We start from the raw sequence: 21,382 nt of genomic DNA on the forward strand, positions 1-21,382 counted from the left end.
CCTTCAGGAAAAATCAGAGTGCCAATGCCTTCACCGTATCAAAAGTGCCAGGTGCGTGCTATTTATTATCCGCCTGGGAATTCTGCTGTGTTGAGCAGAGCCAGACTTCAGTGATCTAAGCATCTCTCTCTCTCTCTCTCTCTCTCTCTCTATCCCCCCTTCTAGTGAAAGCAGTTTCATGTGAGACCACAGTGGCACAGTTTTGCCAATTCAAAAAGCCTGTCAGGCATTGTCCAAGGTAAATATTCATTTTCCCCCTGGAAGACAGCCTAAAGGGTTATGTTTAAGATTTTTTGGACTAAAATGTTCAAAGATGACCTAGAACTAGCACCAGAGTGTGAAGAAATAACCGCTTTGATGTAATGTCAAAAATGCCTACGCTCCGACTTGCTAAGATATCAACAAATGTTGCCATACCAACCAGCTAGCTTCAGGCCATAGCGCCTCACACCACTTTGCCCCTCGAGAGGCACTGTAGCAAATAGACGCAAGTGAAATGCTATGCATAGCCCCTTCAATGCTATGCCGTCTGATGCTGTTCAATGCATTACATGGCAATTAAATGGATGGACAGGTCAAATCATACTCTAATTCTACATCATGCAGGTTGTACTGCCCACGCAACTGTTTGTACGACAGCAACGCCAGGGTCATAGGCACCCGCTATTATGCCGACGTAAGTTCTCGCCCTCATCCACCCACCAAGCGCCACACTTCAAACTTGACTGTGTTGATGCCAGGCACATTACACACACGGCAGACCTATAGACATGTCTCCCGTGCTGTTCCAGAAATCCAGCATATGCCGCGCTGCCATCCACGCCGGGGTGATCCGGAGCGAGTCCGGCGGCTACCTGGACGCCATGCCCGTGGAGCGGAGGAGGGGGTACAGCGGGTCCTACCAGAACGGCGTCACTTCCGAGAGGTAGGCTGCTAAAAGAGAGAAGCCCGAGAGATGCTTGGGAAAACGAGGGGGCTCTGTTTTGTGGGCTATTAGGGGGTATTAACTGTGCAGCGAGCCGGGCATGACAAACGGCCGCTGGGGTTTGGGCCACCCTTGACGTTTTGGCCGGCGAGGGTCATGGCATGTACAGCACAGTGCGTAATGTGTTTCTCTTCACCCACTAATATGGCCCATTCTTCTTCGTCTTCTTCTTCCTCTCTCTCTCTCTCTCTCTCTCTCTCTCTCTCTCACACACACAGCCTGAGGAATCCCACAGGAGGAAAAGCTTTCAGAGTGTTTGCGGTCATTTGAAGCCCTGCTCCAAGGACGTGCAATGAAATAGAGCACTTGGTTACAACCAGCCTGTAATTACGGTGTGTTTGGTTTTTCGGCTCACACTGAGCTGTGCTTGAGGCCAACGCTGTCACGACAGGTCTTCTCAGCGGAGGAAAAAGTGCTGGCCTTGGTCCTGTCAAGCATGTGAAATATGGGGTCTTAACCTGTATCAACAAGCTATTTTGTGTAACTGTACATTTGGTGTATATACAGTTTTACTCTGTAAATATATTATAGCTTTATTTGTTGCCGCTCATCTTCTTTATGGATAAGGTAAGCAACAGGAAAAATCCGGTCATCTTAAGGCAAGCACATAAAGATCCTAATTATAATGATATGGAAATAGTCTCTTGAGCCTGCACAAACAAATCTTTATTTGGTATTCTCAGAGCTCAAGACAGTATGCAACACATGGTTATATTTTTATATGTTTATTTTTATAGGTACTTAAATGTCAAAATGCTGCTGGTGAATATGTTGTATTTCATAGTTACATTTTTTTCTATTTTCATTTTTGTTTGGAATTTGATACTGTAAGTACCTGGCAGGCCAGGAAATCATGAAATGTTCCAGAAAGAGACAAAAAAAATTGAGGAAAGCTCCACAGGTTACTAGAAATGCATGTTGAGAGTGTTTAAACATCCCTAAAATGTGCTATTTATTATTACAAACTAAAACCAATGAATAAACTGTATCAGTGGAACATACTGGGACTGATTATGTGTTGGCTCTTTTTGTTTTTACTTAACCATGAGGCCCATGTCTTTTATCTCTGAGGACTTGGTTTTGGTTTAAGTATTTAGAGCATGCTCTAACTAAGTTGGGTTTCTTACTTGTACTTCAATGTGTTTCTAGTTAGAAGTTTTATAAAGATTGCTTTACTAGAGGCCTCTCTCTAGACAACTTTGAAAGGCACCAGCATCCACTTCCTTTAAGGGAGAAATGAAAGCTGAACTCACCTCATGTTAAAGCACTCAAGGCTGGCACCACTGCAGCAGCAGACAAAGGAACACATTGTGTGTGTGTGTGTGTGTGTGTGTGTGTGTGTGTGTGTGTGTGTGTGTGTGTGTGTGTGTGTGTGTGTGTGTGTGTGTGTGTGTGTGTGTGTGTGTGTGTGTGTATTTTTAGATTTCCATCTTGCTTCCTTCTGTTGCATTTCCTCCACAGGCTTGCTAAATTTCTAGAAAACTCTGTCACTCTGAATTGGTGTTTTTATGTAGTGATTTTCCAGACTACTCTTAACTGAGTACCCATGAACCAAGCCTAAAACTAAATTGGCTGTCAGTCCAACAGTTTCAGTGTTCCGGTTTAAATGACCAATGAAGGTCCCAAAGTTGTTTTGATTTTGCCCATACAATCAGAAAATATTACATTTCCAACCGACACTGTCCGAGACATAGCTGTAGCAGCTTGGCTGACACCAGAGTTTCAAAAACACTTTATTTGAACAGTACAGTATTAGTAGATGACCTATTGCCAAGAACTTTCCAGAGAGGTCACATATCAAGAGCCTGGGTTGGGTGGGTGGGCTCTGCGGTATTCTCTAAAGGAGAGAGGCATGCGTTAGAGTGCTGTCAGAATTCACACGGGAGTGCCACCGCGGGACACGGAGGGGAGACATAAGGATATGAGTGTCCAGCCTCCTCCGTGTGCTGCATCAGGAGATGCGCTGGACACGCTGCATGGACACGCTGGACCGGTGAACTTGGCTCAGAGGGGGCATTGTGGTAGCGGCAGACCAACACGGCGCCAGGAGAGCACTGCGCTGCGGGGCGCACATGTTAACAGACGCGGCGGGTGAAATGTGGAGGAGGAGGATGATGGATTTAGGATTTCAGCTTGAGCGTTTGAGGGAGATCAAGTGAGGTTCACGTTGACGTGGGGAATATACAGTATATGTTAACCTCCTGGAAGTTTGAGTGAGATCAAGTGGGGTTCACGCTGACCTGGTGAAGTACAGTATATGTTAACCTCCTGGGCCCCAGCTTTGGCACAACTTGCTGGGGCACCTGCACCGCATGCCAACGACCCGAGTTCGATTCCTGCCCCGTGGTCCTTTCCGGATCACCCCTGTTCTCTCTTCCGTTCTCTTCCATTCACTTCCTGTCACTCTCTACTGTCACTATCATTAAAGGCATGAAAAAGCACAAATACATATTTATAAAAGCCTCCTGAAAGTTTGAGTGAGCTCAAGTGAGGTTCACATTGACCTGGTGAATATACAGTATATGTTAACCTCCTGCCACACTGTCTTCACCTCATGCACATGTGATAGCAGCAGATCCAGGGCTGTTTTTGAGCCATACTTTAGGTCATGAAGAGGACCCTACAAACTAACAACATGCCTATAGACACCTTTGAAAAGGTGCATACTGAGGGAGCATTATGGCACATCTGGCTATAGCTCCCATACCACATTGGGGTCCATGTACCCACGGGGATCCGGCTTTGAGTCCGACTCGGGTCATTTCCAGAACCATCCCAACCCTTTCACCCACTTGCTTTCCACCACTCTCTCCACTGTCCTACTGGATTGAGGACATTTAAAAAAAAAAAAAAAACATATAAAAAGAAAAGACAGCATGCAGGTGAAAGGAATTCTTTGTCACATCAGCACCAAGCCACTGTAGAAGATGTGCATGGTGTTGTGGCTTTGGCGGAGTCTACTCCCATGTGCAAAAGGACAGAAGTGGAACTCGTGTAACGGTGAGCCAGGCCACTGCTCCTATTCTCCCATGATGATTCCATTCGCCCTCCATCTGTGGCGCTATAAATACCGCGCCCATGCAAAAAACCCTCCAGATTCTGATTACACGGTTGCTGAAAAATGTTGGAAATTTCTGGCCTGCCAACCACCGTCTGTGTCACCATTAGCATGTGAGCAACTGGCCGTCTTTTTAAAAATATGTTTTTACTGTTCTGGTGCATGTTCAGGAGTGGGATTGCTGGGTGGATGTACAATATATATGGCTTATGTATGGACCACCAAACACCACGTTCCCAGGCACAGAATCCCTCACTTTATTTGTCTTTGCTACCGCCGAGATTTAATCATTATTATTCTAACATACTTACTCAGTCACAGTAAGGCCATGTTGGAGTTTTCGGGTTGTTTAATGATAATGGGATATTTTAAGCATTAACATAAATATCTTAACATGCAAAGATCCCAGACCACACAAAAGCAGGTTTATGTATAGATTTGGAGGTTTGTCTAAAATGTGTTCTTATTTGAATATGAGAAGTCTTAGGGGAATTTGTCAGGAGAATAGGCAACAGATGTTGCAAGACAAGCATTCTGAATTTGCAAGGTGAAGTCACAGTGAACTGTTTCAGCAACATCAGAGATGCAAATTGCAGTGATGTATTCTAAATCTGAACCAGAGAGAGAGTCAGATTTTATTGACCAAGTGTGTTTGTTCACATACACAAAATGTAATTCTGATCATTGGTGTCATTTTAGAAATACACAATAGGCAACGACCGATATAGAAGATGCATATACAGACAAGACAATGCACATATTATAAAGACATAACACACATTAACCAAGCAATATACAGTCTATATGCTCTTAAATACAAACACTACATACATAAAAAGTTGTGTGGTAGGACAGTGTAACATTATGTGTATGATAGTCGGTACAAATACAGCATTTGTGGCTGTGAAACCGCATAGTGTCTGAGCTGAACTGTCTGACATGTATTTATGCAAAGTATTTATACTAAGAAGAGGCTCATAAAAAAGCTTTACAACGAACAATTTTCATTTCACCAACACTCTAATTCAAACCCGCAGGAACAAGAAAATCCAGCTTGATAAACAATGACTCAAAAACTATTTCCCTCCTCGAGATATTTCACATGCATTTTAATAGTGCAGCACATAATCATTAAATAGAAATCTACAGGTATGAAAGAGCTATCAATCTCTAAGTGTGGTTTGTGCTGACCAGCCCACACATGGTCTCCCTCCCACCCTCCTCTCTCTCTCTCTTCCTCTCTCTCTCTTTCCCCCTCTCTTTCTCCATCTCTCTCTCTCTATCAACCCCCCTCTCTCGCTCTCTCTTTCAGTCTCTGTGTGTGTCTTTCTCATTCACCTAGCTGTGATGTTGGCAGCCTGGTCCAGTCCGTGCTGGCCCCTCCACTGGTTGTGTTTGTTGGGATCCCACACACGGCCGGCCCATGCCAGTGCGGTAAGTGTGTAATCCCCCCGCCCTGGCCCAGAGCTCACACCGCTGTAGTAAACCATGCTGCTCTTTTCATGGACTCATCATATGTCCCCAAAGAACCTGGGGGGAAATTTTCCAGCGGCAACAGAAATAGTACCCCCGGAGAAAAGCTGGCGTAGGCCCCTGGTGCCCCTGTGTCGCTAACCGGACACACACACACACACACACACACACACACACACACACACACACACACACACACACACACACACACACACACACACACACACACACACACACACACACACACACACACAGACACACACACACACACACACACACACACACACATACACACACACACACACACACACACACACACACACACACACACACACACACACACACACACACACACACACAGACGTAGACAGACGTAGACGTGCAGACACAGGCACACACACGGACACACACATAAATACACAACCAGTGGTGCTATTTTCATCGCAATATATATAAAATTCATTAAGCAGTCTATTTCCCAGGGCTGAAAGTACACTCTGTGTTTTGAAATCACCGCAGCATTCAATTTAGATTGCTTACGTAAAACTGACCTCCTCCACGACCAGCGCCCACCTCCTCAGCCCGTTTTATTTTGACCACACCGATGGACTGGCACTGATGAAAGTGCACACACATGTGCCATGCCAAACACCAAACGCATTCAGCATTAGTGCTTATGCATTGTACACCCTTCAACGTTTATTTGGTCTCTTGCATAAACCAGGCGTCCTAAACACAGGAAAATGCCTTGCAATCAGATAGGAATATACAGATGCATGTCTTTGAGGTGTAATGTGTATATCAACATTCTAAAGTTTTGCATTTTGCAAATAAAATACCCTTTTGCATTCATATAATAACTTACATCCTCTGTACAACTACAGTATTTTCTGTAAACAAAGTACTTTTATGGTGTGTATATGGAGGTCAAGGTTGACAAATAATGCAGCTGGAATTACACTTTAGAAAAGATGGAAATATTGCATTCCCTCTCTGTCTCTGTCCTCTTCAAGTGTAGGTTGTGTCAACTCAGCAACTCTGAATGTTTGTTCAGATCTAATGACACAGGCACAAAAAGTAGCTTTTTTGCTGCCCTGCAAATACTGCCAAATATATATTTGTGCTGTCTACATATGTGTGGTATATGAATGTGTGTGCATGCATGCACATGCATGAATGTCCAATCAAGCAATCACTCCTTTAATCTAAACCCACTTGTTTTAAAAGCAAGAGAGCTGTTGTGGATGCAAACACCAGTCTGCATATATTGCCTCTCAGTAACTTTGAGAGCATAGACCGCAATGCAAATTGGCACAGAAATACTACTGTAGTGACATAAGATTTCATCCAAGCCTCCCGTGTTTATTTAGGAACTGGGGTCTCTTGCGTCGAGTGTAAACAACAGCAGGAGCTACTTATAGAACTGGGCCACTCAAAGTAATAATGTAGCCATCAGGGGGGCTGGGCCTCGAAGCCCACGTCATCTCTGACCTTTCTCTGTTTGGAGAAGGTATTTGATTTCCCCTGTTTTTTTCAGCATTCACACATAAGCCATTGTGGGACGCGCGTGGGTATGAAATGGTGGCTTAGTCCTGATCCAGTGATGGTAGATTGGGTCGGTGGGGCTGCAGCCAAGCCGTGAACGAATGGCAACGGCCCAGCAGAGTCTCCACAGTCACACACACTCCTCAGCTGGGATATATTAAGGGCTGTCAGATTAAATCAAATGGGCATTAACATTCATTTGATAAAGCATTTTCAGGTGTATGCATTTCCCCCTCTGGAGCCTGTCACTGGGTTCTGAGTTATGAAGCAGCGCGGGGAGTGACAGCTGTGTGAATACAGGGCAAAACTGTTTAAGTTCACCAGTTGCTCTTTTTCAATTTCAATGCCCAAAAATGTGTGAAACGCTCTTGCGAATGTGTTTTTTCCATTAATGACTTTTTACTAGATTTGCCTTTTTGCCAATGAGAGCTGTAAAAGAGCAACTTACAGGTATGAAGTAACTCTTTGGATGTGTTCAATCCTTAGTTCCCATTTCTCATTATAATTTGAGTCTTGGCATCTGTAAGTCACTAATTCCAGTTGTTGCATGTGCATTTTTGCCTCTTTCACAGTTGTGAGATCAACTTGGAACTTGTCAACTCCAAATTGAAATGACACCTCTGCAACTATAAACAGTGGAAATGTAATAATATAATATACGACACACCACCACCAAACTGAAGTGTCTCTGCTGGACACTCAGAACTGATGGACTACTATACAGTCCAACATCACACTGCCCCCCGCAGGCCCACAATGGCAGTTCTAGTCAGCACGGTCACTCGAGGCCTGCCCATGGAAGATGACCCTTTGAAGAAATGTGATGATGGTGCAGCCCAACCCAATGTATCGCACAGATAAACAGACAGAAATGTGCTTACATTGCTGACCCGGATTTATCACAGGCAATTAACAGTGGATATACTATGGCATCTATAAAATATTTTGTTATTCCTGTATTGTTGTTATGCCCTGACAGCACAGTCACTGCATGGTTTCAAGCTGCGTGTACGACGGTTTTGTAAGGATAGACACATCTTCGAGCATAAAAAGCATTTTGCACTTTGCAGAAATAATTGACGTTGGAATATCTCCAGGCGTTTTTCTTTTTTTTTTTTCTCGGTCGCCTTCTCGTTTAATCACATTCACGCATGCTTCCACAATGGAATGTGATGCAAGAGGTTAATTTTTTTCTGCTTCTATTACATGCTTCAGTAAACATTATTTTCTTTCTTGCCGCTTTTTTTTCTATTCCTGTTTTTCAGCATTTTAAATTCAGTCTCATCAAGTCTGGGATAACAAGGGACCCCTTCATAAGGGGGACACAGGGGGCACAGTCAAAGCAGGGGTACGTGGAAGAAGCCCAAATTTTGTCTCGCTTCAGGGAAGTTTGGCACAATTTATAATGCTTTCTTCCTGATTATCAAAGAAACAGCCAATGCAGCAGAACCGTGTGTGTGTGTGTGTGTGTGTGTGTGTGTGTGTGTAGACCACAGGGAACCGCTGGAGTTCAGCTGAGCAGAAAGAAAATAAACCCAAAATTCATCACACTGGACTTGTTTGGCCCTGTGCTCTCTCTCTGTGGCTCTTTCCCATCTTCTCCTTGAAGAAGTTTGTCGGCTATTTCAGTTTTTTTCCCCAAAACCTGTGGCAATTTGTCACGTGTGATCAAGATAAGTTAACAGATCCAGTGCATATTGTGTTCCTGGGCTGTCTGTGTACACTGCTTATCCCGTTGTTGATCTTGATTCTTTTCCCTAAGATAACGTCCTAGCAGTTTTTAGCAGTCAGGCTTCACTTCATACACCCTCCATACATGCAAATGGTTCACTGCTGTTTTATTGGAATGTTCACACTTTTTTTATCATTAGCTCTCATTTTTCTGCATCTCACACATACAGTAAAACGGTATTTTACAAGGTTACTTTGAATTCCTTGAATGGAATTACAGTCCATTAAATGTGGTTAAATTAATCACATGTGCCCTTGCAGTGACTGCTGGAGGAAATGTGAGGCCGTGCGGACTGCTGCTCTCTGCCAGTGTGCCCCATGAACCTCGGGAAAACCTCGGGAGAGAGGCCCACGTTATGTGATCGACATGTTTTCCTCCGACTCAGAGGCTGAACGGACGCCAACACTAGCAAAACCCAACCTGAGCACACTTCCTGTACACATCAAAGTCTATGTTAATCAACTTCTCAGTATGTACTCCACAATAGCATGCATGTTGCCCTAGCCTTTAAAAACAAGAGAAAATTTGAGTTCCTTTGTTGTTTCAATTCTAACGAGTCTTTGAAACCCTCAAGGCTTGGGTGAGTAGAAAGATTAACATTTCCTGAAAATTATTTCCGACAACTTGGGGGGGGGGGGGGGGGGACGGACATATAATTGTATTCAATAAACTAGTAGATATGCTTTAAATGGCTCACAAACTAGTGATAGTTTTAAAAGTTGGTGGTGGAACGATCTATGGCGAATCTTATTGCATGCTTCTCACATGGCTTACTGTAGCTCACACGCAGAGATGCAATCAGACCTCTGGATGGCAGCATCCACTTTCCCCGGATGCTCCCCTCTACCAGCGGGAGACCGGCCTGGCCGGCATATCGCCCCAGTCCCCAGGAAGCGGATGCATGAGTGGGGGCAAGAAAGCAAACAAACTGTGACTGGCAGAGGAAGCTGTGAGGCTGACTTTCAACAAAGGCCCCCCCAAGCATTTCAAAGCGTCCCAATTAACACTGACCACAGCGGGGTGATTTCAGCATAGGGAAAGAGAGAAGGGGAGGGAGGCAGCACAGAGCAGACAGCATGTAAAAGGACTTGAGAGAGGGCTGTAAGAGATCCTCAGCCCAGCATGATATGGAGAGGGGAGACACCTTTTAGGTGCTAAAGAAACCAAGACATCAGGGAGGAGAGGCTGCAGAGTTATTAGGTGTCCTATTGGCTGGTGTTAAGGCCATAACCTGTTAACTTAAAAAAAGGTATGTGTCACTATAAAAAGTGACACATACCTTGTTGTAGGTTTGAATGCTTAGCCCTGAAGAAGGCCAGTTTGGTAATCTGTATGTAGCCATTGCGATAAAGGCCTTTTAAACGTGTCCTCCTGGTCCTCACCCAGTTTGGTGTGCCTGGATTGCTCTTCTTCATGGAAGTATTGGGTGGGGGATTTGGCAATGTGTCATGGGAGCAAGGCATGGAAGGGTGGTTTATGCGCCAATGACAGATGACTTCTATTTCAGCTGCATCTACAGTAGACTGCTAATGCATGGAAATGTATTCTACCACAGCCTCAACAAAACAAACAGCAGAATGCACAGAAAGTGAACACATCTTTCATATTACCATTCTTCCGCTGGCCTTGGGGTTGTTGAGTGTGGAGATATGAAACTGTCTCATCGTCACGGTTCCTGTGGATGGCACCGCTAAAGCCTGCATCCTTGTGTGTGGGTCCCATGAGATGCTCTCTAATACAGACACACAAACTCTTCTGCTTTAGATCTTCTCTTCAGGCATCACAACTCTGGCAGACTATTAAAATATCAAGAGAGATTGATGTGGCAGATGTAAATGCTGAACAATATGAAAGGCTGCAGTGTGTTGAACTGAAAACATGGTTAGAGCACAGGCCTAGATAGTCTCTGGTGTCTTCCTCAGAGATTGCTCTGATAGAAGCAGTGTTGGGAAGTAATGTATTACTCAGTAATATATAGTAATATACAGTAGCATATGCATCCATCAGTAAGTTGGGGGTCACAGGGCTTTACCAAAAAAGATGAATGAATTAGCTCTCTGTTCAAAGGTGTGGGGTCACAGGAAGTGAGGGTTATATACTGGATGCATATTATATTATTGGTGATCTAAAAAGCAGAGCATGTGAAAGTAAGGAAGTAACATAATTTGTAATGTAACTAACGTTTGATACCAAGAAATAAGTCAATTGATAAGATTGCTTTTCAAATGAGTATTAAGTAATCATCAGCATAAACACTGGACAGAAGCAGATTGGTTTATCGGTTATCACTTTACCTTCCAATCAATGTAAGGCCAGTGACAAGATGCCTACAACATCTGAATATAGCAATGGCTGATTGGCTTGCAAAACATTGGCAATATAATATAGCTTGGATATCTGTCAATCAGGGACGGCCTGGGCAGACAACATAGGTCGCCTTAGGCAAAAAATGTAAGTTTGAATGGTATTGATGTGGCAGTCATTAGGTGAGAATGAAAATCAGAATCTGTTCAATCTCCTGTGGGACTCCAACACATTCAGGGTCAGGTTGAGACATTGTTGGACATTTTCAATAATGTAGAAGAGGGTGCGCACATTGTTGGACATTTTCCTCATTGATTTTTCAGAAGGAATATTTCTACGAAATCTTCCTAAGATGTCCTTGTTTGTGGTATAAATGCGCATCTTACAGGAAACCAGACAAGAGGTCCAATGTTACCCTTGGAGACTCCCAAGACAAAGTATGAGGTCTCTGCTGACAATCAGGCATGATTGACCATATTGGTAGCTGCCACTCATGGCATGGGCAGGAGCCATCTGTCTGGTCCAAAAACAGCTTGTCGTGTGAGTCACCCCGATAGGCTCTGGGCCTGGGCCTCGGCTCTCCCCAAGCCACCCTCTTATGTCCATCAAGCCCTCGCCTCCTGTGCACACCTGTTAAACGTGTGGTGTCATGGACGACCTGTCATAACTGAGATACGACCTCTGGGCGGTGGTACGGTGTTAGTCGCTCGTGGCGACCGTTGTCCATCTGGCCTGACCGTTTGATGAGGCTGAGAGGCTGATGAACATGCATCAGGTGAGCTGTGAGCCCCACACGGAAGGAGCTGTGCTGATGTGCCTGTTCAACAGGGCCTCATCAGGTACACTGAGATAAAGTTAGATTGTCTCCTTTAACATGTTTACGTCATCCAAAGTGATATTTACACCATATTTTACAGCCATTAGTGTCACTCTAACAAGAGCTGCTTCTGTTGATGATTGCCATTATTTTAAAGCAATGGCACGATTGGGTGCTGATTTTGAACAGGTTGTAACATTGAAATAGTAGATACATGCTGCCAACTTGCATTCACACATTCTCTACTTTAAAAAAAAAAAAAGTTAGTTCAAAACAGATGTTCAAAACACTGTGAGTAATTTTACTCCCAGTGGATGTGCCATGAGGCCAGACAGGGCAATTAGCAGGTTTGTTGTCTCCAAGGCCTATGAAAAGGCAAACTGATCAGCTTTAATTGGTAAGGCTAATTAATGTCTCTTCACAGAACTCCTGTTCTCATGCAGCATTCAGGAATCCACACCGCAACCGGCTCTCACACACACACACACACACACACACACACACACACACACACACACACACACACACACACACACACACACACACACACACAGAATGAAAGAGAGAGCGAGAGAACAATAAGAATAGTTTATGACACTGATTAGGCAATGCTTGGTACAATTATCCACTTTATCCTGACATAAAATCGTTCACAATGCGGTGCTTGTTTGACAAAAGTTGAAGTTAATTATGAGTCCCTATTATGAATCACAGCTTTTCAAGGATCAAAAAATAACCATTATGGTTGGTGTGTGTGTGTGTGTGTGTGTGTGTGTGTGTGTGTGTGTATTTATTCAGGTGAACAGCATTGTTTTTCCTCTGTGCTATAGCACAAAGGAAAAGTCCAAGATTCACAATATCACAGCAAAACAGTTCTGATTACAACTAATGTAGTGAAACAGAACTGAACCTATGACTGGTTTGACAAACTTACCACTGCACATAAGCCTACTGGGCACCAAGCCTGGAGGCCCATGGCAGCAGATGATATGAACAGGTGCACTCAAAATATCAAACTCTAATGTGGACAAAAGGAAACCGAGGATTAGGTGAACGCTTCAAATAAGCCAATTAGGCTTCCTGCCACACTTAACTTTCTCATCCTTTAAATTGTGCAAACCGACCTAAACTGATAACGTAGGCCTATGTGTGGTAGCCCTACACAGGCCTAAGGCTAGAGACCATACAAAAGGCTAGCCTACATGTGGTGTGGCAACTCAATTCATGCCATAATTAGATACTGCCAGGATACGGACATATTTGAATCTGATGGGGGGAGGGACACATCTCTGCAGCACTATTTTCATTTCATTCAAAATAATGTAATTTACTGGAGGTTATAACCAGTTCACATTTACTGATACGTGTGTTGTATTCATGTTTGTTGTTTCCTGAGATTATTAAACACAAAATACTACTAAAGATTACTAAAATTATGCGCGAAATCTTTCTACAAATTATTTGTTTTTCTTGTGTGAAGCATAGACTGGTGTGAAACCAAGCAGTCTGAGCAGCGACCCCAGGTTCTCCCTTCAACACCACCTACCTCTTTCTCCCATGATGCAACAGCAAACAAAGGGGTAGAGCAAGAGGACGATTGAAAACGGGGAGAAAAGTTTTAAATGCTAAACATCGTGATTGTAGATATGTTTAAACCTTAAGCAAATGTCGCGCGTTCAAACGTATATGCCGTTGAATTGTGTTTTATGCTGTAAATCGCATATTCAGAACACGGCAAAGCGATTTTTTATTATTTAGCCTTGGAAGCTAGGTAGCAGTAACGTTAGCCAACGGTAAAGCTAGTCCATCATCAATGCAAGTTGTAGGTTGTACAGCCTTTGGGCTAAACGTTAGCGATATTAGCTTCTTGTTTTATTTCAGTATGTGAGTCAGAGATCTTTGGGACATACTTCGGAAATACACCAGTTCTTGTCTTGTTGGATGTAACACCACAACAGGTAAATATGTACATTCCATCTAGATAGATGTAAAACGTAAATATTTGTATAAAATGGCTTTCTTTGTATTTGTCCAACAATGATAGCTTGTCAAGTTAGCATTAGCCAGCATGCTAACTAACTATTTAGGATATCTGGGCAGTCAGTATAGCCTCGTGAATTAGGCCCGCCGTGTCCTAATACAGAATAGCCCTAAATTAGTCATTTTGTGACTGTAAACTGACATAAGAACTTGAATTTGGATGAAAATAATGGTTACCGTAGCCAGGCCTCCTTTATTTTGTTAGTGTGTAATAGAAACGCAAGAACAACTTGGCTAGCTGGCCATATTCAGTATCATTTCAAGCCTGGTGGCTAGATAGCATGCTAACTTTCAACACATTGTTGTTTGGCATTAAATCTCCTGGCTACCTCTCTCACAGACAATTTAACGTCACCGTCAGACTCCCTCAATCAGACATTAAGTTGTTTCCAATCGACATTCGCAAGGGTTCGTTGTATGAATGATTGGGCTGCTCATATTATATCATAAGCTCTATAATAGCCTTTCTATTGCATGCTAAACAGGAGAAATTCTGAAGAGGAAGATGCTTTGTTGCCCAGATATTACCAACTGTATTGCTTTAGACTTCTGACTTAAGTAACACTATGTATGATGATTCAAACTTTTCCTCAGTTTAAAGGAGATATACGTTTGTAATACCTGTGTGGATAGCTTTCCTGCTTTTTATCCCCTATTTCTAGGTAGGCCCTAGCCAATTTATGAATAATGGTTATTTTAATGTAATTATGAATACTTAAACGTTAGTTTTGAAAAGGTGTGTGTGTGTGTCTGTCTGTGTCATACTTGATAAGTGAATACTAATCACTCTTTCTTTTCCAGGAGTGGCTGAGGTGTTAACCTGATGAGCGATGAGCAAGCAGAGGGACAGGCCACTTGGTCATCTGTAAAACATTGCCGGAGTCACTCCCTTTCCTACATTGGAGAGGAACTATCAGAATGAAGAAGATAAGCCTTAAGACCATAAGAAAGTCACTCAATTTAAAAGGCAAAGACGAAAATGAGTTTGCTGCACCGTCAACACTGGCAGCCAGTTTTGCAGTGGAAGACTCCCTGTTTGGAGGCTGCTACAGCAAAGATCTTGTTAACAGTGACTTTGATAATGAGGAGGAGAAAGGGTCCAAGAACCGCTCCAAAAGTGAGAGCCTTATGGGCACCTTGAAAAGGAGACTGTCTACAAAACAGAAGGTCAAAGTCAAAGGGAGTTCACCGTCTGTAAGTTCTGTAGATGACGACACATTCTCATCATCCTCCGCACCCATTACGTTCAGTGACTTAAAATCCCAGCCCTCGTTGCGGTCCTCTGCCCGAAACCACCATTACAGCCCGACCCCGTGGCCTCTCAGACCAGCAAACTCTGAAGAGACGTGTATGAAAATGGAGGCCACGGTGAACGCCTTGATCCATTCATCCGGTGCGAGCCCTGCACTTAACGGTGTTCGGAAAGACTTCCTGGAATTTCCTAGGGATGGACTCTTTAAAGAGTCAAGTGACTCGTTGAAGGATCCAGAACCTCAGAATGGAGACCTTCATCTGGAAATCGATGAAAATGTGCCTGTAGTCATCGGCCTAGCCGCTCAGGACTATATCCAGTACACAATGCCTTTAGATGATGGACTGTACTCTGAAGATGGCTCTCGCTCTTTCTGCCTGGACGGCACGTCACCTATGGAGGTAGGGCCACAGTCAGATAGATGCTCTCTAGATGTGGATGAGGACCCCATCGACCAGGAGCTGATGTCCCCAGACCTCTTTATGGAACCGTCGGTGAACAGACTGCTACTCAGCACGGCCAACGTTCTGCTGCAAGGCTCGCAACTCGAAGCCCCCCTCTCGCCTCCGCTACCTCCACTGCCGGGCAGTCTCCTCCAAAGGACCTTACCTGCGTTCGGGGGCACCCACGCTCTGGTTGCTGAGCGGGTCATGCACCACCTCAACTTTGATCCCAACTCGGCCCCGGGCGTGCGGCGGGTCTACGACGCCGTTCAGAACAGCGGGCACATGGTGGTGACGAGCCTCACCGTTGAGCTGAAGAAACTGGCCAGACAGGGTTGGTACTGGGGACCCATCACCCGGTGGGAGGCCGAGGAGAAGCTGACCAACTTGATCGACGGCTCCTTCTTGGTGCGGGACAGCTCGGACGACCGCTACCTGCTCAGCCTGAGCTTCCGCTCCCAAGGAAAGACACTCCACACCAGAATAGAACACTCCAACGGCAGCTTCAGCTTCTACGAGCAGCCGGATGTTGAGGGGCACACGTCCATCGTGGATCTCATTGAACACTCCATAAAGGATTCCGAGAGTGGAGCCTTCTGCTACTCCAGGTCACGCCTCCCCGGATCTGCGACCTACCCCGTCAGACTGACCAACCCCGTGTCCCGGTTTATGCAAGTGCGGTCTCTGCAGTATCTCTGCCGGTTTGTCATTCGCCAGTACACACGGATAGACCTGATCCAGAAATTGCCTTTACCGAATAAAATGAAAGATTACTTGCAGGAAAAGCACTATTGAAAATGGTTAAGAGAGTTTTTGGAACTTCAGAAGACTTCGCTTGCTACTTGCACTTTTGGGATAGATGAGACAACAAAGCAGGTTTTAACAACTTTTAGACATGTTCTGGTGCCATCGCTTATTTTCTTTAAATTCCCGAGGAAGAGATGAGAGGTGATTATGTGTGTTTGTATTAGTGGGTTCCAGTGTCTCCCTCATACTAGATAAGATAGTCATTATGTTGTTGGGCATATCAAGTGCAAAGAATGTGATTTAGAGGATTAAAATATACTGGAATATTTTCTGCATGTTCATGACAAGGAAAGCGTATAGTGTTGTTCTTTGGTTGTGAGGATCACTAGTCTTTGAACAAAGTAATCTTTTTATTTTTTGTATGCATAAACACATACATATCCCAAATAAGGAAACTCGAGAAGCACATGAGAAGACACCCCCACTACCCCCCCAAGCGTTAGTAACATTGAAGAAATGTCATCAGTTGTGGATACACACAGGGAAATGTCTTAATGTTGTTTAGGGTTGCTTGTACTTTTCTGTAACTCTTGACTCCATTGTTTGTGCACAATTTCACACGAGAGGCAGTGAGTCATCATGTAATTCCTGCTGCCCTCCACCCTTCTGGCTCAGTGAATGCCACTGTGTTGCTCTTACTGCTTTTAGTATTTTCCGTTGATATACCACCTGTGTAGTATGCTGTTCCAGAGAGCCATACTTATAAGCTACATTAGCTAGCTGCACAGGCAGTACACTACTTTGTCCAATTTAGTTAACTTTTAAGAGTAAGGACATCTGAAGAAAACGTTCCTTCTCGTTTCGATTTTAATGATTTGGCTATTGTATTTTTCAGCTTCCCTTATTCCAACCATTGAAGTGAATGTGATCCTCATGACTTATAATCCCTTTGAACCTGTTCTCGTTTTTTTTTTTTTTTTTTCTCATTTTAGTATGTGAAATTTCTTAAGGAACGGTACTTATTTTGTGTGTTTGACAAACATCTTTCACTCTGATATTGTTTTACGATACATTGTTCTAATTTCTTGACAGTTGTCGTTTAATTTAGTTTGAAAGGAATTCCACATTTCTAGGGTTCAAGTATTATTGGATGTTACGTAAAGTATCAGAAACCCCAGAAGCTTCTAGCGCTTCTCTAACCTCAGAAATGACTCCTCCCATTGCAATTTTGTGAAGTATTTCAGTATGTATTTCATAGACTGTGTAGCATAGAGGCACACTTCAAAAATGTTGACACACAGGTTAAAGAATGGATGCCAGGTAATTTTTAAACAATTCTTATGAAAAGGGAAACAAATTCTGCCTTATGATGTGTATTCATTGTTTTTATTTGGGAGATTTATGTACTTTAGGTTAATTCAGTTGCCAATCCAACCTAGCGACACCCTTCTGTGCACACAGATTCACAAAAATGTAACATTATGCTACATATTGCAGCTTGCTGGATCTTGCCAAAACATTACAGTATATGCAGCCATTACCATTATTTTTTCCTTAATACATTTCTGCCAAAGTTAAGGTTATAATTTCTTATGGTCTCTATGGCATTATGGTGCCATCGTGTCATTTCCTTTAAATAGACAACACCTAATGGTGTTATTTTGGTGTGGAGGCAGTGAGGCAATAATTTGGGCATTGTAAGAGGGAAGTAGATTGTTCCGTTTTGTGTTCTGAGGAAAACTATGGCTCGTAAAGCATGAATATGGAGGTCTTGGTCAAAGATCTGCAAACTTTGGCTTTACATCCGTTTCAGAAACATATCAAAACAAAAGTGTTGGCCTGTTCAGGTACCTCCTTGCTATACCTGTTTTATTCATGTCCAGATGGCAAATGCATGGTTGTTTTAGAGGAGATTTCACTTGCTGCTCTGCTCTGCACTGCATGTGACCATGGGAGGATGGTTTGTGACAAGTAAAACATTCCGATGATACTTAAAAGGGAAATTGATACACATTTGAAGTTGTGTAATTGGGTAAACATTGGGTTAAAATTGACATTAGTTCTGAAATGTATTTAAAAGCAGAAATTAGTAGAAAATCGGTGTTTCAACAGTGTTATGGGGCCAAATGCTCAGCACACCTTAAACCAGATGGACTGCTATTCATCTTCCCATTGTTGGCAGTAAATAGGAAACCGATGATGGATTCTCATTGTATGTGTATATTAAATGGTACTGGCTTGGCGTGTCATTCCATTGGGGAAAGACTTAATCAAATGATTGGCCTTTAATGTATTGTTAAAAATCCTTCCCACAGAGCTGAGGCGTGAATCAAGTGTAACTGATAAACATGTCATTTGATGCTAAACACTTTGTCGCCTAAGCACAGAAACACCCTTCATAGTGTTTCCCCAGTCCTTCATAGTGATAGACCTGTCACCCCTTTATCATTTCAACTGCTGGTTAAGTCAGTATTTATCTTCAAATATCTACAGTAGCATATCCAGCCAGTGCTGTCCAGTTCCTTATCCTAAGGGAAGTTTACATTTGTTCATGCTAATCATTTTAAGTTGCTTCGGGCCTTAGTTTATCCAGATCTTTATAGAAGTATATCCTCATTATCCACATGTTTGGTACGTTGTAATTCTCATTTCTCCATAATGATTACTGATGGCCTTTCTGATTATACAGAAATATGAATACATCGAATGTTGTTTCGCCGTGGTTAGAATGACTGGGCTTGAAAGTCACTTAGGATTGAACGTCTGTCCAATAGAAGTAGAGCTGAAATGGTGGCACGATGGGTGATTATTGATGCCTATGGCTGCAGTGATTTTTTTTTTCGGTTTTGGTTTGTTCCAGGTTTAGTATGCCCTTCGAGAATGCAGTGTAAGCTCTGACATGCGTTTTGTTGTTTTTGAAGGGGCAGGCTGTATACCAACTTATTGCACATTTTGAATACAGTGTAAAAGGTTTTTTGTATCTGCTGATACACCATGTAAATAAAAAGACTTATTCTGATATGTGTGGTCTTGTATGTTACCTCCACAGAACGATTCTCATGTATATTCACGTAAGTGTATGCCTACAGAGCATCTGTTAAGTCATATAGGGTTTCAAATAAGCTGAAACAATTGCACTGGAGACTTGAGACAATGTTTGATTTGCATCAGACATCTTTTTTTGTAGAGAATTAAGCCCCATTCAGGGCCATCCTCATCCTCGAGCCCCATATCTCATGTCCAGCTGGTTACCCTGAGGTGTGCTTGGGCCTCGGTGTCTGCCCCAAGCACCTCACCAGACCTCGCCAGCCCCAGAGTCTAGTTTATTACCCAGGGTGACTGATCATATGCATACTACACCAGCACCTCCGAGTCAGATTTAATTGGTTTCTATGGAGGCTCCCATCCACTATACATTTCTCTAAGGGTCAATTAAAAGCCCAACATGTCTCATACAGACCTTTTCCACAGCAAATGCCCACTTTAGATCTTAATTGATAAATGACTGTGCGTGGAACCTATAGGAGCTTAAAGCTAGAGAGAGCTGCAGCTCTTGGTCAGAATTCAAATTTTCCCTCTAAATCTTTAATTGTTATTTATTGCTGCATGTTTTGTGGTGCTGGAATGGAATTACAATGTGCTGTTGTGTCCACCTCTACTAGCACAATCACATTATAAAGGCGGCGTTATTTGTTTAGCTGAAAAGGGTTAAATACAAATCATGTATCATGGTCCAGTAGTCTATAGTGGATTGGATGATGTGAAGAAAGATTATGCCTTGTTTTCACAAAAAAAAGAATGCTGAGGCTGAATTGCTTGAATTCAAGAAATTGAGAGCATTGTAGAAATTGTGTGCGTGTGTGTGTGTGTGTTTTGCAATATTTATTTTACGGTAGCGAAGAAAAGCAAAAGTCTGTTGTGTTTGATGATTTGATGATTCCTTTCATTTCTGATAGAAAAAAAGCTTGAGTGTCAATATCTCTTCAAAGTCAGAATGTGTGTTTTTCTCTGTCGTGGCATCAGCTCTTCCCAAAGCGATTTGATCATGATTACAAAAAAATATTTTCCACAAGATCAGTCACATATGAGGATGAAAGGGGGGGGGGGGGGGGGGGGATACCAACCCAAAACCAGAATCAGAAGGACTCAGTCTGAATGACTTTAACCCTATATGGGCCTATCTGACTCTACAAGGCTCTGCCACAATAACTCTGTTGCCCTCAAGCTTGTCACTGCCTCCCCCACCCACCCACCCTTCAAAAAAAGAGAGAGAAAAGCGTAGTGACTTCACAAGTGAACACTTCGTTTCGCCTTTTGTGTTCAAGACTGGGACTTTGCACTGCAGCGGTGGCAGGTGGGCAGGCATCTCACACACACACACACACACACACACACACCCTGATGCTTCGGCAGGGGCTCTTGCGCAGAGGCCTGTGGAGCTGCACCGCGCCGCTTGTCACACTGATGCTGCCTTTATCTGAGAGCCGCGCCATCTGCCAGCATCCCCAGAAGACCTCTCTCCGAGTGCGCCATGTGTCTCCACATAAAAGGCAGGCTTATGCAGGCGCCACCGCCGAGCACCGTGCCTCTCCCCGCCTCGCCCTCATCACCGGACCAGATTAGGCTCGCGAGGCCAGGGAAGAGGTGCTCGCATGTGACCGCCCTGGACAGCCTGCATCCTCGTGCGATTCAGAAGTGAATGTATCCCCATGATTAAGGTGAAGAGAGAGAAAGAGACAGACAGAGGAGGGTGTGTGTGTGTGTGTGTGTGTGAGGGGGAGGGTAAGTGGGTGGGAGTGGGGGTGGGGGCAGTAAAGAAAGCTGTGAAAACAGAGTTTTCAAAAACGCTGTCAATGCCAAGCACTCAGTCTGAGGAGAACTGAATGAATGTCTGAGCTGGCAGTGCAAGAGAGAGAGAGAGAGAGGGAGAGAGAGGGAGAGAGCGAGAGAGAGAGCAGGAGCATGCGTGCTGTATGTGAAGCAGAG

General features: G+C 43.6%; 2 protein-coding genes across 3 annotated transcripts in view; both read left to right on the top strand.

Moving 5' to 3' along the window:
* crispld1b (cysteine-rich secretory protein LCCL domain containing 1b) overlaps window positions 1-1,980 on the top strand; it is a 9,187-nt gene extending 7,207 nt beyond the window's left edge. For both annotated transcript variants that reach the window (XM_062554360.1, XM_062554368.1), the window contains exons 11-15: window positions 8-51; window positions 166-238; window positions 607-676; window positions 792-925; window positions 1,204-1,980. In XM_062554360.1, the coding sequence (XP_062410344.1) occupies window positions 8-51; window positions 166-238; window positions 607-676; window positions 792-925; window positions 1,204-1,255 (373 nt within the window). In that variant the 3' untranslated portion in view covers window positions 1,256-1,980. The remainder of the gene's footprint in view (window positions 1-7; window positions 52-165; window positions 239-606; window positions 677-791; window positions 926-1,203) is intronic.
* An 11,508-nt stretch (window positions 1,981-13,488) lies between these two features.
* socs6b (suppressor of cytokine signaling 6b) lies at window positions 13,489-19,415 on the top strand. The gene is made up of 2 exons (XM_062519964.1): window positions 13,489-13,872; window positions 14,756-19,415. Exon 2 carries the CDS (start codon window positions 14,873-14,875, stop codon window positions 16,442-16,444), a length of 1,572 nt encoding a protein of 523 aa, XP_062375948.1. The 5' UTR covers window positions 13,489-13,872; window positions 14,756-14,872; the 3' UTR covers window positions 16,445-19,415.
* The last annotated feature ends 1,967 nt before the right edge of the window (window positions 19,416-21,382 follow it).

This window comes from Sardina pilchardus, chromosome 2 (genome assembly GCF_963854185.1).
Source record: "Sardina pilchardus chromosome 2, fSarPil1.1, whole genome shotgun sequence".
Classification (NCBI taxonomy): Eukaryota; Metazoa; Chordata; class Actinopteri; order Clupeiformes; family Clupeidae; genus Sardina; species Sardina pilchardus.

Excerpts from the sequence above, each read along its gene's own strand:
- socs6b (XM_062519964.1), top strand. The coding sequence starts at position 14,873 with ATGAAGAAGATAAGCCTTAAGACCATAAGAAAGTCACTCAATTTAAAA.